The sequence below is a fragment of the Jaculus jaculus genome, chromosome 6 (assembly GCF_020740685.1).
Source record: "Jaculus jaculus isolate mJacJac1 chromosome 6, mJacJac1.mat.Y.cur, whole genome shotgun sequence".
In the NCBI taxonomy this organism is placed as follows: domain Eukaryota; kingdom Metazoa; phylum Chordata; class Mammalia; order Rodentia; family Dipodidae; genus Jaculus; species Jaculus jaculus.
The window spans coordinates 86,251,273-86,268,121 of record NC_059107.1 but is presented as its reverse complement, the minus strand read 5'-3'; the positions used below and the strand labels follow the sequence as shown (position 1 = coordinate 86,268,121).

The following is a 16,849-nucleotide window of genomic DNA, read 5'->3' as shown; positions in this document are numbered from 1 at the left end:
AAACTGAATACATTGTATTTTACATCATGTATGGATATCAGTTTATGGGGGCCAGGGACGGAATGTGGTGGTTTGATTCAGGTGTCCCCCATAAACTTAGGTGTTGTGAATGCTAGCTCCCCAGCTGATGGATATTTGGGAATTAATGCCTGCTGGAGGGGGTGTATTGTTGGGGCCGGGCTTATGGGTATTAAAGCCAGTTTCCCCATGCCAGTGTTTGGCACACCCTACTGTTGCTGTGGTCCATCTTAGGTTGGCCAGGGGGTGATGTCCACCCTCTGCTCATGCCATCATTTTCCCCTGCCATCATGAAGCTTCCCCTCGAGCCTATAAGCCAAAATAAACCTCTTTTTCCCAGAAGCTACTCTTGGTTGGGTGATTTCTACTAGCAATGTGAACCAGACTGCAACATACACATACACATGAAAAAAAAAAAAAAAAAGATGTGCTTTTCTGTAGCATGAAAACATCCTTTCACAATATGAAGCATTATTCTACATTTTATTATGGGAAGAGTCAAGGCCAGATTATGGTTTCTCAGGCAATATGGAAAGTCTATAAATTGTTAGCATATGTTGGAAAGACTTTCTGTGTCAGAGTACTGTGATTGTTTGGGTTAGGCGATTTCATAGTTAAGCACTTCTATCTTACTGTGGACAGAAACAGTCTTTGTTCTTTGGAGAACACGTGTTTGGCCCCTCCACACAGTGCTCTTTCCAGAACCTCCAGTCAGTCCTTATCTCTGAGCCTCTTTTGTCTCATGAGATCTTTGTTTATACATTTTAGTTTTTAAAACACTGAAGGTCATTTCTGGCCCACTCACTTGCTCACTATATTGATGTTGGATATAATGGATCTCAGAAAACCTCATATTCCTATTTATACATGTAGAACAATCATAGTGGCTACCTGTACAGGCTTTTGTGGAGACTAAAGAGGTTAATGTTTGTCACACAGCAGAGTACTTACAGTGTGTAATCACAGAGCTCAGCGACTGCCATTAATTGCTATCACTATTGTCTCTGATGGCACCAAACAACTTCTACATCACATCATAGTATCTCATTCATATCACCAACCTTTTAACAGTTCAAAGCATCCTTGAAGTCACAAGCCTCAGCTTATGCATCTTTCAGAGCAGTAGATCCATAGGATGGAAACTACAAAATGTGTTGAGAGTACTAATATAAATTATCTGGATGTTGGTAACAGAAAGTTTGTTGCCCCACAGTGTGTTCAGACAAAGCTTATTTCATGAAATACAGAATGAAACAAAACAAATCTTGCCATACAATCAGAATTTGGATTTCTTTATGCAATTACTGAAGAGCAAAGAGAAGACTTGAGAGAGCTTTTGTTGAGATTTCTGATCAAATAGAGGATTTTCAAGAGATGCTGAACATACCCAGAAGAAAATAATCCAAGCATGTCATGGAGAGAAAAGCTGAACAAAGTCTTAGTTGCAAAGCAATTGGAAGAATAACAATAAGTCGGCACTGAATCGCTGTGGTCAATGAATGGGAAATTCAACAGTGAGCAAAGATTGCTTTGCTGTCAAAAAGGAGTGGGTACTAAGCAAGCTTAAAGGATGATTTCTTACTTACATTAATGGTATTAAAAGTAGATTTCTGTTAAGATGATTTTATAGATTATTTCTGTAGTATTTTTAAAGAAATAAAATCGATATATTTTCTTCACAATAACAATCAGCACTTTCTCAGTGTCACCATGGAACAGCAGCATTTTGGGAACTGGAAAAATATCTAAGACATATTTGAGTTCAGAAAAGGTTGTGAAGAAAGCAAATTCTGTGGAGCATTTAGGTTTTCCTCCATACAATTAAAATGGAAAAGAGAATATTACCTAATGAAGACATTTTTTTCTTTTTTCTTTTTTTTTTTGAATTTTTTTTATTGAAAACTTCCATTATTATAAACAATATCCCATGGTCATTCCCTAACCCCCTGCTTTCCACTTTGAACCTCCACTCTCCATCATACCCCCTCCCCCTATCAATCAGTCTCTCGTTCTGGTGTCATCATCTTTTTCTCCTATTATGATGGCCTTGTGTAGGTAGTGTCAGCCACTGTAAGATCATGGATATCTAGGCCATTTTCCTACCCTTTCTTTGGCTCTTACATTCTTTCCACCACCTATTCTACAATGGACCCTGAGCCTTGGAAGGTATAATAGATATATTGCAGTGCTGAGTACTCCTCTGTCACTTCTCAGCACCATGGTGCCTTCTGAGTCCTCTCAAGGTCACTGCCATCTGGAAAGAGAAGGTTCTCTAACCAAAAGTGAGAGTAGCATTAATATATGGGTATGAACATTAAGAGAAGTGCTTACTGGGCAGTTTGATGAGCATAGTATATATATTTAGCCAGACAGCAAGAAGACATTACAACCCTAGGGCTCATGACTACCCCTGTTGTAGGTATTCAATATCAGGGATGTAGTCCCTCCCATGGAGCGGGCCTCCAGTCCAGTTAGAGAGCACTTTGTTTCCCCCATAACAGATGTGCCGCTATTGCACCTGTTGGCTCATTTGCCCTGGCTGGCCAAATATAGGGCTTGCAGTGCTTGCTTTTGAGTATCTTCACTGGTAATTTCTCTCTCCCATTGAACTACATGCAACATGGCTTTGCCCAGCTTTCTGACAGCTGGTCTACTTGGAGGAGGTTTTCAGCTCAGTTCCAGAAGGATTTCTCAAAGACCTTGTAGCCCAAGTATGTGGAGTCTTCAGCAATAGGGTCTTATAATCTATTCCTAGTGGGAAACCAAGGGCCTTGGCAATGGCTTGTAATACTTTGGGGGCATCAGAGACCATCCTGGCCAACAACTCAATGGCAGGTGTCCCATCCCTGGCACTGAAAATTTTCTAGTAACAATCTCTGGCTCCTGAGTGTTCCATTGTTCAAAACAGTAGGTATGCATATGATTTACTTATATCCTTTTGGAATAATTTTTTTTCCTCACTAAGGCCAGCAGTAAATAAAGATCTAATATAATGGGCATTTACTCTAAGTTTTAATTTTATATTTTAAACTTAAAAGATAGGTTTGGCAGATGATGTCTGTATTCACAATGGTTTTTGTATGTATGCTACAGATACTGCCAAAACAGCCAAATTGGCAAAAGTTGATACCAGAATCAGGAAAATAAAAAGTAGGGTAGGTTTAATGTTGGTGAGGGGAATCACATATGTAGGATATAATAGCATATAAAATCAAGTCTTTCAGGGAAGTATAACATCGACTCTATCACACTACCTTCCTAATATAGCTCATAAAAATATTATATGATTTTCTTATTTTCCTACTCTATCCTAAATATTTAGCTATGTAGCACAGTTACTGGAGGACATTTAATTCATCTAATGAATATTGTAGTATTGCTCCCCACACTAATCTACAGTTATGGATTAATTGTCTTGTGCTGATACTAAGAATCTGGAGACAAGATCAGAGGTTTGGGATAATCGAAGAGTGATGACACTTTGTTTCTACATGTTTACAGTCCTTTCCCATCCAGTGTTAAATAAAATGAGGTCTTACAATGGCAGGTGTGTGAGCCATGTTGCTTTGATGCTCTCCAGCCACGGTGCAAGTGCAGTAAAGCACATGTGGGCTTTGATGGGCCCCTGCCAGGACAAGCTTCTGTAATATCTGTTGGTTTCTTACAACATGCAATCTCTTCTATAAAAATGTACAAGGGAGTGGGCTGCAGAGATGGCTTAGCAGTTAAGCACTTGCCTGTGAAGCCTAAGGTCCCCAGTTTGAGGCTCAATTCCCCAGGACCCACATAAGCCAGATGTACAAGGTGGTGCATGCATCTGGTGTTTGTTTGTAGTGACTGGAGGCCCTGGCACACCCATTCTCTCTCTCTGTCTCTCTTTCCTTCTCTCTCTCTCTCTCTCTCTCTCTCTCTCTCTCTCTCTGTCTGTCTCTCTCTCTCTGTTGCTCTCAAATAAACAAATAAAAATAAACAAAAAATAAATTAATATGTACAAGGGTATTAACTAAGCATCCACACACTTTTGAGATAAAACATTCTTCTAAACATGTAGTTCTATGTTATTATAAACTCCTCAATACTAATATGCACTTACTTCTATGGGCTTCCTTGCTGCAAGAGCTATTTAGCCTTAAACCAAAGGAAAGTTTTTCTTAGGTTTTTAATAGTAGGATAACAGTTGAAACCAGAGGGAAGCTGTCATGGTGTTTAGAATATGACGCCATTTTGGCAGAGAAGTGAAACAACTTTTGTATATTAGTTTAGCTGCTATAGACCATATTTTACTGTGTCTGAAGAAATCTATCAGAAGAGAAAAAAACGTGTGCCTGAGTGTAGTGGGTCAGCCATGTAGCTGTATTGAGCTCTGTTCCTACAAGAGCAGCTAGTCGAATATGAAAGTGTCAACAGATGATTGATATGACTACTGGGCCTACAAAGTAAAAGTTCCCACGGGTAGGAGCAGTGTTGACAGGGCCTGACCATGGTGTTGGGGCTGAGGCTCTCAGACATTGCAACTGTCCCTTTGACAAATGTTGGAGCGTCAGAAGATTATTAGGTTGGGAAAATTAAATGAGTTTTGTAAGCTGATTACTTCCTTTCTATGAATTAAATTCAACCATAATTATATTTAAATGCTGATTTTTTACTATTATTTTTATAACATTTAATTTCTTTATAAAATTTATGGTATTGGATTGTATGTCTACATGAAAATTATGGTGAGGAATGCTGTGTAATTTTTAGGATGGCTGTTTTGCTTCCAGATAGAAATTCACTTTGGAAACAGCTCAATATCAAAACCAAAGTTAAAGCTATATTTAAGCTATTCCTTTTTTATTGTTGCTGTGACCAAATGACTGACGAAAAGCAACTTAAGAAAGTCAAGATTTGTTTTGCTTATAGTTTGAAAGTATGGTCCCTCAAGCTGGGGAAGGCATTATGAAAGGAGAAGGTGTCCAGTGAGGAAGCAGAGAGCAATGCTGGTAGTCAGCGTGATTTCTCTTTTCTATTCAGCCAAGGAACCCAATACATGGAATGGTTTTGTCCATGGTAAGGTTGGGTCTTAGTACCTTTACCAAAATCTAGAACTCCTTCATACACATGTCCAGAAACTTGCCTTCTAGGTGATTCTAGATTTTGACAAGTTGATAGTAGCAACCATCACATTCAGCTATATATTAATATAATTAACAATATTTTATATGAAATTAAAATGTGCTTTTGGATAAATCACCCTATATACACAAGAAATTAATCAGTGATGAAAACAAATTATCATTTCCTATGACATCTACATTTGAATGAATCCAGATAGGTATATTTTTACCAGCCCTCCCTGTGGAGAAATTTTACTCTGTTGAGAATTTTCATCAGTCTAAATCAGTCTAAAATGTATGTAGAAAAATTGTACCTAGAGCCAATAAAATTTTAACACTTAGACTAATCTTTGCTAGTTATTGTTTTAAGACTGTAGATTCTGTACATAATATATTACAATTAGTGGAATTCAAATTTCTTTTTTTATTAATTACTTTTGTACTCAGTCAAGTTGGTACCATTGTTAGACTCATCCATGTCCTACCCTCTCCCCCTGACCCTTCCTTGTTGAGGTATATGGGTCATGCATTGTAGAGTTATCCCACAGTTATGGGTAGGAGAAATATCTCTGTGTATCATGACCCAACATGTGGCTCTGACATTCTTTCTGTCCCCTCTTCTGCAAAATTTCCCTGATCCATGTTGGGTTTATTTTGGGTCTGCTTCAGTGCTGAGGTGTTGGGAGCCTCTGTGTCTCTGGATATCTGATTTGGTAGGAGTTGATTTTTCTCTGTGTTGATCTCCTTCATCCTTGTGCTGGTACCCGGTTCACCAAGAAAACAGCACCCTTGCTTGTTTCACCAATTATTCTTAGTTTCAGCTGGGCCCTTTTGAGATATGATGGGGTGGTTCTGTCCTTAGGATCTGTGTCTATCTGAAAAAGAGAAGCAGATTTTCCAATGGAGAGTAAAGTTAGCACCAAGCAAATGAAATAACCATTATTTTTTTAACATAGAATTTAATAGGTGTAGGTCCTCATGTAGCCTACCATTGGTGGTAGCTTGATAATGGAGAGTGGGCTCATGTTTGGATATGGATCTGACTTGTTTCCCAGCTCCAGTTATGGGTCACATTCCACTGAGTGGATCAGTTAGCTAAATCAAAGACAGTTGGTTTCCCACCATGGCTGTGCACCACTATTGCACTTGTGTGGGCATTATGGCAGGTTATTTGCTGCTAAGTAGGTTAGACAATGAGTTGCTTGGACAGATATTGGTCATTTTCTCCCAGTTGCCCATGTAGTACCTTCTGGTACTAGATGTGCTAACTGTCTGGGGACTGACTCTCTTCCAGCTTCCAGCCATGTTATTCCATTTTACTGTTGACCATATATGGTGTCTGCAGCAGTAGGGTCTTACCACTAACCTTTGATGGGTCATCAAATACTCTGACAGAAATCTGTCTTTCTTTTAGGAAACCTTGCAAGTCTCTCTGATCAAATTTCTTATGTTTAACAGTGAATGATTGAGTTTTCTTTCTATTTCCTCATTTTCACCATTTTATTTAATTTCAAATGCATATCTCATTGAATCATTAAATTTTGTTACAATAAGCATGTGCTTATATATTTTATAAGGAGGAAACTCAAACAGGTGCATGTGGTGGCAAAAATTAGCTGTTAATTGGATTAACATATCACATGAATCAAGTTTTTTTTTTTCTCTAGGGACGTAAAATAATCCTAAGAATTAATTCACCATTACATCCTGATATGCTCTTCTCAAAGACTTGAATATATGTGCCTTATATTTTAATCATAGAATTTCCATTCTTATTTTATTACATTTTACTTTTCATGTCTTGAAAAAGTTAGAAAAAGTATTTCAAATAGTACTTCAAATAGATACGTGCAATGGAGGTTTTATTATGTTTTTTTTTCAGCCATGTGTAAGTCAGAGGAAGGGTAAGAACTTGACATTTGGCTCAAATCAGGTCAAATCAGATCATGAACTGTTTATTGAGATGTTTATGGACATTACAGAATATTAGTTCACTCTTCCACTTATATGCTGTTTCATTAAAGATTATTAAATGGAAGTTTGGTATTGAAGAATATTTTCAAGTTTTTTTTTTTTAAATAAGAACACAATTTAGCTGATTGAGTTCACCTCCTACCAACTTTAAATAGTGCAGAAAAAATTAAATGATAAAGGAATTATTATTTTATGTTTTCAAAGTATGATATGCCTCCTTAAACAACAATTAAAATATTTGTAATTAAATAAAACACCATCATATCCAAAACAGTGTAGAAAAATAGTTGAATATTTCAAAAGTACTTCTCTGTTTTATACTCTACAAATAAGCAAGTTTGCACTGGCTTGAATAATGGCAGACATAGTTCCATTCTCTATTTATTTAGTCATATTTTTCAAGGGACATTCTAAATACTCATGTGATTGCTCCAGAGTTCACAATTTTGGCGTGGGGCTTGAAGCTGAAAGACCAAGGAGAAACTGATGAAAGGATGGAACAAATTAAGAGAGCCTAGAATATGAGTCAAATGCAAACACTGTAGCCCCAACTTGGAAAGAAGATACTAAACTATTTGCAATTAACAATTTATATAATCTTTAAGGATAATTAGTATTTCCTGAGGGAATTTGGGAAGACTTCCATTTTAGGCACAGGGAATAGGATTTGCAAAGGCATGAGCGCATTTAAGAGCCAGAAGACCACCTCTGCCTTTGAGTTGCTTGGGAGTGCACTCACTCCTTTCAGGAACCATGAATAAGTGACAAGAGTGGAAACCAGGTATTGGCAGAGTGATTATTTAACATTTATTAAATATTATCAGACTGAGTGTTAAATGAAATCTTGTAGTCCTTTCCTCTACCCAGTGAGTGTGGTCTAATTAAAAAGACAAGCCAGGCAGGGATAGAATCAGCATCTAATCCATCAGCTGCTGCTTCTCAAGAGCCCATGACTGTTCATGTAGAGACTTATACATTAACTGCAGCACTTTGAATTACTCTGGAGAAAACTCGGCACTAAGTACTGACTGTAGAGAACAGATTATTTTGCTCAGAGAGCAAAATCAAGTTAGGTGGACTGCCCATTCTGATCACTCTGAAATCTTATAGTAGTCCAAGCATAGCTCCACAAGTAGAGGGCTGTGGTGCCTTCCAGGCACTTTCCCTTAGTTAGCAATAATAAGCATGGATTTATAAAACCTAGGAAATGTTCTGATACTAGATAATAAGAGCAAAATGTTATACAATTTTGAGTAATTAAGCCAAGAACATAGAAAATAACACAACAGTTCATGCAATTCTAAAGCGTTCATGTTGGGGATCTCATATTTCTTAAATAGATTGTAGGGAATAGTATCTAAGAATTTTATTATAGGGCCAAAATTATTTCATTAACATGTGGGTACCCCTATGATAAGACATAAAATTTCATGGGGAAATATTAACTGCAGCCATTTTTTAAAATCAAATATAGAACCTTCTAGTTTATTGGCTATCTAAAATTATTAGTTTAATTTCAACTATTTGTGTCAGAGGCAATAATTTTTGAAGGTATAGTTGCATCAGCAGTACAATGTCCAGAATACAGAGTTCTCCTATGAAAGCAAGCATTTCTATTTTTTTTAATGTTTTATGTCATGTCAATAGATTAATAAATGTAAGTTATTAAAAATATCTATTCAGCCGGGCGTGGTGGCGCACGCCTTTAATCTCAGCACTTGGGAGGCAGAGGTAGGAGGATCGCCATGAGTTCAAGGCCACCCTGAGACTCCATAGTGAATTCCAGGTCAGCCTGGGGCTAGAGTGAGACCCTACCTCATAAAACCAAAAAATATATTTTTTTCAGGTTTTGTCTGAATAATATTTATGTGAAAATTAGGTAGTAAGAAGCTCAAGGATGTACACTAATCTGTGTACACTTCCTTAACAATTTATTTCCTACTCATCTTGACTTTGATGTTAGATCTCTTTTTATCCATTGTCACTATGTTTATTATTCACTGTATTTATTGTTGACAGTAACATTTTCTTGGGTGCTAAAATTATGATTTTACATAACATATTCCAAAAATTTGGGCAAGGTATGTAAAATCTCTGAGCCACCATTGACTTATCCTGCGTATCATGCTAATGATACTGGTCAGTGTCTCTCAAAGGGAAATTAATGATCCAGTTCTCTGTTAAATACCAAATAATATGCTATCAATGGAGGCATCTGGCTATACATTTTAATGTGTATATTTTTATATGTCATGTGTACTTGTATAGAAAGGGAATTCACTGAAGATCAAATATTCCCCCAATGTTTTCATCGAAACCTTTATGCTTGCCACTGTTCATGCGGGTGTTATCTGCCAGCACCTAGCTCCCAGAACATCAACCCACTATCGCATAGGCTAAGACTCATGATTAATACAATTTCACATCCTTACCACATGTTACTAAGAATATTAAAAGACATACTTATTTCAAAAGAATAATTCCACAAATTTTAGGTCTCTTTGGCATCTACCTGTGAAAATTAACCTCATTCTGCCTTCCTTTCTCCTGTCCCATCCTACCACTGGTGTCCTTTCTCCAAATTCTTTCATGTTTAGTTTTTAAATTTGTGTACTTCTATAGTAGTATATAATCCTTCAAAATTTGAAGCAATCTAAGGTTGTCTTTAGTTTATAATTTGTGTTTGTATATGATTGAAAGACTTTGCATGTAATAACCAAGATACAGGTGCAGTTAAAATTCAGACTCTTTGAAAACTACATTTAAGTAACAAAATGCTATTTTTTATTTCAGAACATGATGAGTGCGTTACAAACCAGCACAACTGTGATGAAAATGCTTTATGCTTTAACACTGTTGGAGGACACAACTGTGTTTGCAAGCCTGGCTTCACGGGGAATGGAACCATATGCAAAGGTAAATGGCTCTATTGCTGACGTGCTACATTCTGTGTAAAGCAGTGCATCTTTGTCTTATTCTATCCTTTATCATAATTCTTCTGCCCCTTATGGATACTTCCCATAGTCACTGAGATCTTTGTTATATAGCTTATGATCTACCTTTCAGTTCTTGACATCATTTTAAATTGCCTCAGCATTCAAGTGGCCAAGCTACTCAGCTCCTTTGTCCTAATATTCTGTGATCTCAAAATTAACAATTTGTATTTTTATATTTATTACCAAGTCCCTTCCTTGAGCATATCCTGACACTGTTTTCAAGAACAGCCCCATCTTTGAAATCTTAAACTTTAGCATTTTATTGCCTAATCAAAATTTCTTGTTATTTTTTTTTAATCTGTTATCTCTTTAACTTTTAATCTTCAATTTCTTTGACCTGATTTTCATTCAGTTTACTAGTACCTAGCTAGATGCATGATCTGAATGAGTTCTATGCTATATTAACAGAGTTGCAAATTACTGTAAGGAAAATAAATATATGATCAGGCAGATGTGTCCTTAATTATTTTTTTTTTCTGATGTATTTTTATTTATTTGAGAGACAGAGAGAGAAAGAGAGAGTGAGTGCCAGGGAACTCTAGACATGTGTGCCACAATGTGCATCTGGCTTACATGGGACATGGAGAATTGAACCTGGGTCCTTAGGTTTCGCAGGCAAGCACCTGAACTTCCAAGCCATCCCTCCAGCCCTAATATATATATATATATATATATATATATATATATATATATATATACACACATATATATACATTCACAGATATATTTTTTCCTCAATTTTTTGGATATCTTTTTTTTTAATTTTTATTAACATTTTCCATGATTATAAAATATATCCCATGGTAATTCCCTCCCTCCCCACCCTCACACATTCCCATTTGAAATTCCATTTTCCATCATATTACCTCCATTTTACAATCATTTTAATTACATATATACAATATCAACCTATTAAGTATCCTCTTCCCTTCCTTTCTCTACCCTTTATGTTTCCTTTTTACCTTACTGGCCTCTGCTACTAAGTATTTTCATGCTCACGCAGAAGCCCAATCATCTGTAGCTAGGATCCACATATGAGAGAGAACATGTGGCGCTTGGATTTCTGGGCCTGGGTTACCTCACTTAGTATAATACTTTCCAGGTCCATCCATTTTTCTGCAAATTTCATAACTTCATTTTTCTTTACCGCTGAGTAGAACTCCATTGTATAAATGTGCCACATCTCCATTATCCACTCATCTGTTGAGGGACATCTAGGCTGGTTCCATTTCCCAGCTATTATAAATTGAGCAGCAATAAACATGTACTTCTAATAAATAAATAAACAACTACTTCTAAGGAAATGAGATGAGTCCTTTGGATATATGCCTAGGAGTGCTATAGCTGGGTCATATGGTAGATCAATCTTTAGCTGTTTTAGGAACCTCCACACTGTTTTCCACAATGCCTGGACCAGATTGCATTCCCACCAGCAGTGTAGAAGGGTTCCTTTTTTTCCACATCCCTGCCAACATTTATGATCATTTGTTTTCATGATGGTGGCCAATCTGACAGGAGTGAGATGGAATCTCAATGTGGTTTTAATCTGCATTTCCCTGATGACTAATGATGTAGAACATTTTTTTAGATGGTTATATGCCATTCGTATTTCTTCCTTTGAGAACTCACTATTTAGCTCCATAGCCCATTTTTTGATTGGCTTGTTTGATTCTTTATAATTTAACTTTTTGAGTTCTTTGTATATCCTAGATATTCTCTATCAGATATATAGCTGGCAAAGATTTTTTCCCACTCTGTAGGTTGCCTCTTTGCTTTTTTCACTGTGTCCTTTGCAGTGCAAAATCTTTTTAATTTCATGAGGTCCCAGTGATTAATCTGAGGTTTTATTGCCTGAGCAATTGGGGTTGTATTCAGAAAGTCTTTGCCAAGACCAATATGTTGAAGGGTTTCCCCTACTTTTTCCTCTAACAGTTTCAGAATTTCAGGTCTGATGTTAAGGTCTTTAATCCATTTGGACTTAATTCTTGTGCATGGCAAGAGAGAAGAATCTATCTTCATCCTTCTGCAGATATATATCCAGTTTTCAGAACACCATTTGCTGAAGAGGCTGTCTCTTCTCCAATGAGTATTTTTGGCATTTTTATCAAATATCAGGTGGCTATAGCTACTTGGGCTTACATCTGGGTCCTCTAATCTGTTCCACTGATCTACGTGTCTGTTTTTGTGCCAGTACCATGCTATTTTTATTACTATGGCTCTGTAGTATAGGTTAAAATCAGGTATGGTGATACCACTAGCCTCATTTTTGTTGCTCAGTATTATTGTAGATATTCGAGGTTTTTTGTAATTCCAAATGAATTTTTGGATTGTTTTTTCTATTTCCATGAAGAAAGCCTTTGGAATTTTGATAGGGATTGCATTAAATGTGTAGATTGCTTTAGGTAAGATTGCCATTTTCACAATATTGATTCTTCCAATCCAGAACAAGGGATGTTTCTCCACTTTCTAGTGTCTTCTGCAATTTGTCACTTGAGTGTTTTAAAGTTCTCATTGTAGAGATTCTTTACTTCCTTGGTTAGGTTTATTCCAAGGTAATTTATTTTTTTTGATGCAATTGTGAACGGGAGTGATTCTCTGATTTCATCCTCTGCGTGTTTGTTGTTAGCATATATGAAGGCTACTGATTTCTGTGTATTTATTTTGTATCCTGCTACCTTGCTGTAAGTTTTGATCAGCTCTAACAGTTTGCTAGTAGAGTCTTTAGGGTCCTTTATGTATAGAATCATGTCATCTGCAAATAATGGTAACTTGATGTCTTCCTTTCCAATTTGTATCCCTTTTATGTGTGTCTCTTGCCTTATTGCTATGGCTAAGACTTCCAAAACTATATTAAATAAAAGTGGGGACGGTGGACACCCTTGTCTTGTTCCTGATTTTAGTGGAAAAGCTTCCTGTTTTTCCCCATTTAGTAATATGTTGGCTGTAGGCTTGTCATAAATAGCCTTTATTATATTGAGATATTTTCCTTCTATTCCCAGTCTCTGTAGGACTTTTATCATGAAGGGATGTTGGATTTTGTCAAATGCTTTCTCTGCGTCTAATGAGATGATCATGTGATTTTTGTCCTTCAACCCGTTTATGTAATGTATTACATTTATAGATTTGCATATGTTGAACCATCCCTGCATCTCTGGGATAAAGCCTACTTGGTCAGGGTGAATGATCTTTTTGATATACTCTTGTATTCTGTTTGCCAATATTTTGTTGAGAATTTTTGCATCTATGTTCATGAGGGAGATTGGTCTGTAATTTTCTTTTTTTGTTCTATCTTTGCCTGGTTTTGGTATCAGGGTGAAGCTGGCCTCATAGAAGGAGTTTGGTAGAATTCCTTCTTTTGTATTTCCTGGAAAAGCTTAAGAAGCAATGGTGTTAGCTCTTCCTTAAAAGTCTGGTAAAATTCAGCAGTGAATCCATCTGGGCCTGGGCTTTTTTTAGTTGGGAGATAATTGATAACTGATCGGATCTCCATGTTTGTTATAGGTCTATTTAAGTGATTAATCTCATTTTGATTTAATTAAGGTAGTTCATATAGATCAAGGAAATCATCCATTTCTTTCAGATTTTCATACTTTGTGGAGTATATGCTTTTATAGTATGTCCCTATGATTTTTTGAATTTCTCTGGAATCTGTTTTGATGTTACCTTGTTCATCTCTGATTTCATTAATTTGTGTCTCTTCTCTCTTTCTTTTGGTCAGATTTGCTAAGGGTTTATCAATCTTGTTTATCCTTTCAAAGAACCAACTGTTTGTTTCATTAATTCTTTGGATTGTTCTTTTTCTTTCTATTTCATTAATTTCTGCCCTAATCTTTATTATTTCTTGCCGTCTATTGATTTTTGGTTTGCCTTGTTTTTCGTTTTCCAAGGCTTTAAGGCGAAGCATTAGGTAATTTACTAGCGACCTTTCTAATTTCTTTTGTATTTTTTTTTAATTTTTTATTTATTTGAGAGCGACAGACACAGAGAGAAAGACAGATAGAGGGAGAGAGAGAGAATGGGCGCGCCAGGGCTTCCAGCCTCTGCAAACGAACTCCAGACGCGTGCGCCCCCTTGTGCATCTGGCTAACATGGGACCTGGGGAACCGAGCCTCGAACCAGGGTCCTTAGGCTTCACAGGCAAGCGCTTAACTGCTAAGCCATCTCTCCAGCCCCTAATTTCTTAATATAGGATTTAACGCTATAAATTTACCTCTTAGAACTGCCTTTATTGTGTCCCAGAGATTTTGGTATGTTGTGTTCTCATTATCATTTGACTCTATAAATTTTTTGATTTCCTTCTTGATTTCTTCATTGACCCATTCATCATTTAGTAGTGTATTGTTTAGTTTCCATGATTTTTTTGTATGCTCTATAGCCTTTCTTGCTACTGATTTGTAGTTTAATTCCATTGTGATCAGATAGAATGCAAGGAATTATTTCAATTTTCCTGAATTTGTTAAGATTTGCTTTGTGTCCTAATATATGGTCCATTTTAGAGAATGTTCCATGTGCTGCTGAAAAGAATGTATATTCTGCAGCCTTTGGATGAAATGTCCTGTATATATCTGTTAAGTCCATTCCTTCTATGACCTCATTTAGTCCAGATGCCTCTCTGTTTATTTTTTCCTGGGATGACCTGTCAATTGATGAGAGTGGGGTATTAAAGTCACCCACCACCGCTGTGTTTGGTGTTATCTGTGACCTTAGTTGTAATAGTGTTTGTTTGATGAATTTGGGAGTCCCCATGTTAGGTGTATATATGTTTAGGATTGTAATGTCCTCCTGTTGGAGTGTGCCCTTAATCAATATAAAGTGACCTTCCTAATCTCTCTTGACTAACATTGGACTAAAGTCTACCCTGTCCTAAATTAGGATAGCAACCCCTGCTTGTTTTCTAGGCCCATTTGCTTTAAACACCGTCTTCCAACCTTTCATGCTAAGATAATGTCTATCCTTTGTAGAAAGGTGAGTTTCTTGGAGACAACAAATTGTAGGATCCTGCTTTTTAACCCAGTCTGCAAACCTATGTCTTTTCGTTGGGGCATTGAGGCCGTTGATATTAAGAGATATTATTGAAAGTTGTGTATTTATGTTTGCTTTTTTTGTGTGTGTGTGTGTGTTCCGGTTCTACCTGTGCTCTCTTCTGTTAACTAGTATTTGAGTATTGCTTGTTTTTTCTAGGTTCCTTATATGTGTGCTTTTCCTTTTCTTCAGCATGGAGGATTCTATCAAGTATTTTCTGTAGAGCTGGTTTTGTCTTCAAATACTCCTTTAACCTGCTTTTGTCATGGAATGTCCTTATTTCTCCGTCTATTTGAATGGATAACTTTGCAGGATAAAGTAACCTTGGTTGACAGTTGTTTTCTTTCAGAACTTGGAATATATCACCCCAAGCCCTTCTGGCTTTAAAAGTTTGTGTTGAATAATCTGCTGTAATCCTGATGGGCTTACTTTTGTAGGTAGTGTCCTTAATTATTAATGAGGTTTAAATTCAGATACATTTGAAAATCCTTGATAAGCCAAATATTCTGTTTACATAGGATGGAAACAAACTTAGGACCTAGAATCAACATAAGATGACTTCTTTGGGCCTGATCCATTAACTCCATGACAAAATTTCCAATTTCTGCATTTTTCTACCTGAAGAAAGTGTATATAACTGACCAGCTAACATGAATAAGCATGTGGCAGAAATTCCAAGAAAACTTTTGCCCCAGTGCCTGACACATGACATTCTACTCCACCCATGGCAGACCTGATCAAGCTGAGAAATCAGTATGTGTGCCTCACAGTAAGAGTGAGTGAACTGAGGTGGAGAGATGCCCATGAGGCTACTCCATTTTACTCATTACGGAGTTTTTCCCCACCTTCTTTGGTTTTTCTAACCAGTATTGCTTTTCTTCCTTTCCTATGCTTCATTGAAGGAAGTGCACCCCAAAGATGACCTTGCAATGATTTGGGTTTCATTCTTTTTCTACTTATAAAATTTTCCTACTCCTCCTCACCATCCCCAATAATGCATCAGCCTTTGTAATATCATTGCTCTCATGCTAATATCCTGACCTGTCCTAAGCAAGACAATCCCAAACTCCTTTAAGACCATTAGTGTGAATAGTTCTTGCTATTGGATGATTCTAAGCCACCACGTTTTACTTAAACCTGTTTAAAGAATGGGACATTTCCTTACTATTTTATCCCTGTAGCCACCATGTAGAATGGCCAGAACCTCACGACATTTAGTTATTTCCTATTTCCTTATCTCCCTCTCTACATGATAGTTTACTTCTTCTAGGTAGCTACAATATTTATGAATTTTTTCCAGTTGGATTTTTATAGTGAAATGTAATCTAAAACATATAATGCACTTTACATTGTGCAAAATTACTCTCTTGTGAAACCTTAGTATTTTGTTTTATGGGTGAAATATACATTTGCTATTAGAAACATTACTATTTAAATCATATTGACATTTCTTAGATGCATGGGAGATATCATGTCAGAATGAAATTGTAATACCTGCTATCATCTGATACCCACAACCCAAGGGGAATAAAGGAAATCTGGGTTTGTTGATTATTGAGTTATTTGTTTATACCATAGGGAAAATCATGTGATTAATGTTGTTGATCTTATTCATTCCTGTATCTGGACTATTGCAGCATTTTGCAAAGATGGCTGTAGGAATGGAGGAGCTTGTATTGCTGCTGATGTGTGTGCGTGCCCACAAGGCTTCACTGGACCCAGCTGTGAAACAGGTAAGCCTAT

The 16,849-nt window shown here is 36.7% G+C and overlaps 1 protein-coding gene and 1 non-coding gene across 3 annotated transcripts in view; both read left to right on the top strand.

Annotated features, from left to right (window-relative positions):
* The window catches only part of Nell2 (neural EGFL like 2), a 396,883-nt gene that overhangs the window by 277,292 nt on the left and 102,742 nt on the right, over positions 1–16,849 (top strand). For both annotated transcript variants that reach the window (XM_045153341.1, XM_004668535.3), the window contains exons 15-16: positions 9,882–10,004; positions 16,744–16,839. In XM_045153341.1, the coding sequence (XP_045009276.1) occupies positions 9,882–10,004; positions 16,744–16,839 (219 nt within the window). The remainder of the gene's footprint in view (positions 1–9,881; positions 10,005–16,743; positions 16,840–16,849) is intronic.
* LOC123461923 lies at positions 3,065–3,154 on the top strand. Its single transcript, XR_006637968.1, has one exon. It is a non-coding gene; the product is annotated as a small nucleolar RNA SNORD35 (small nucleolar RNA).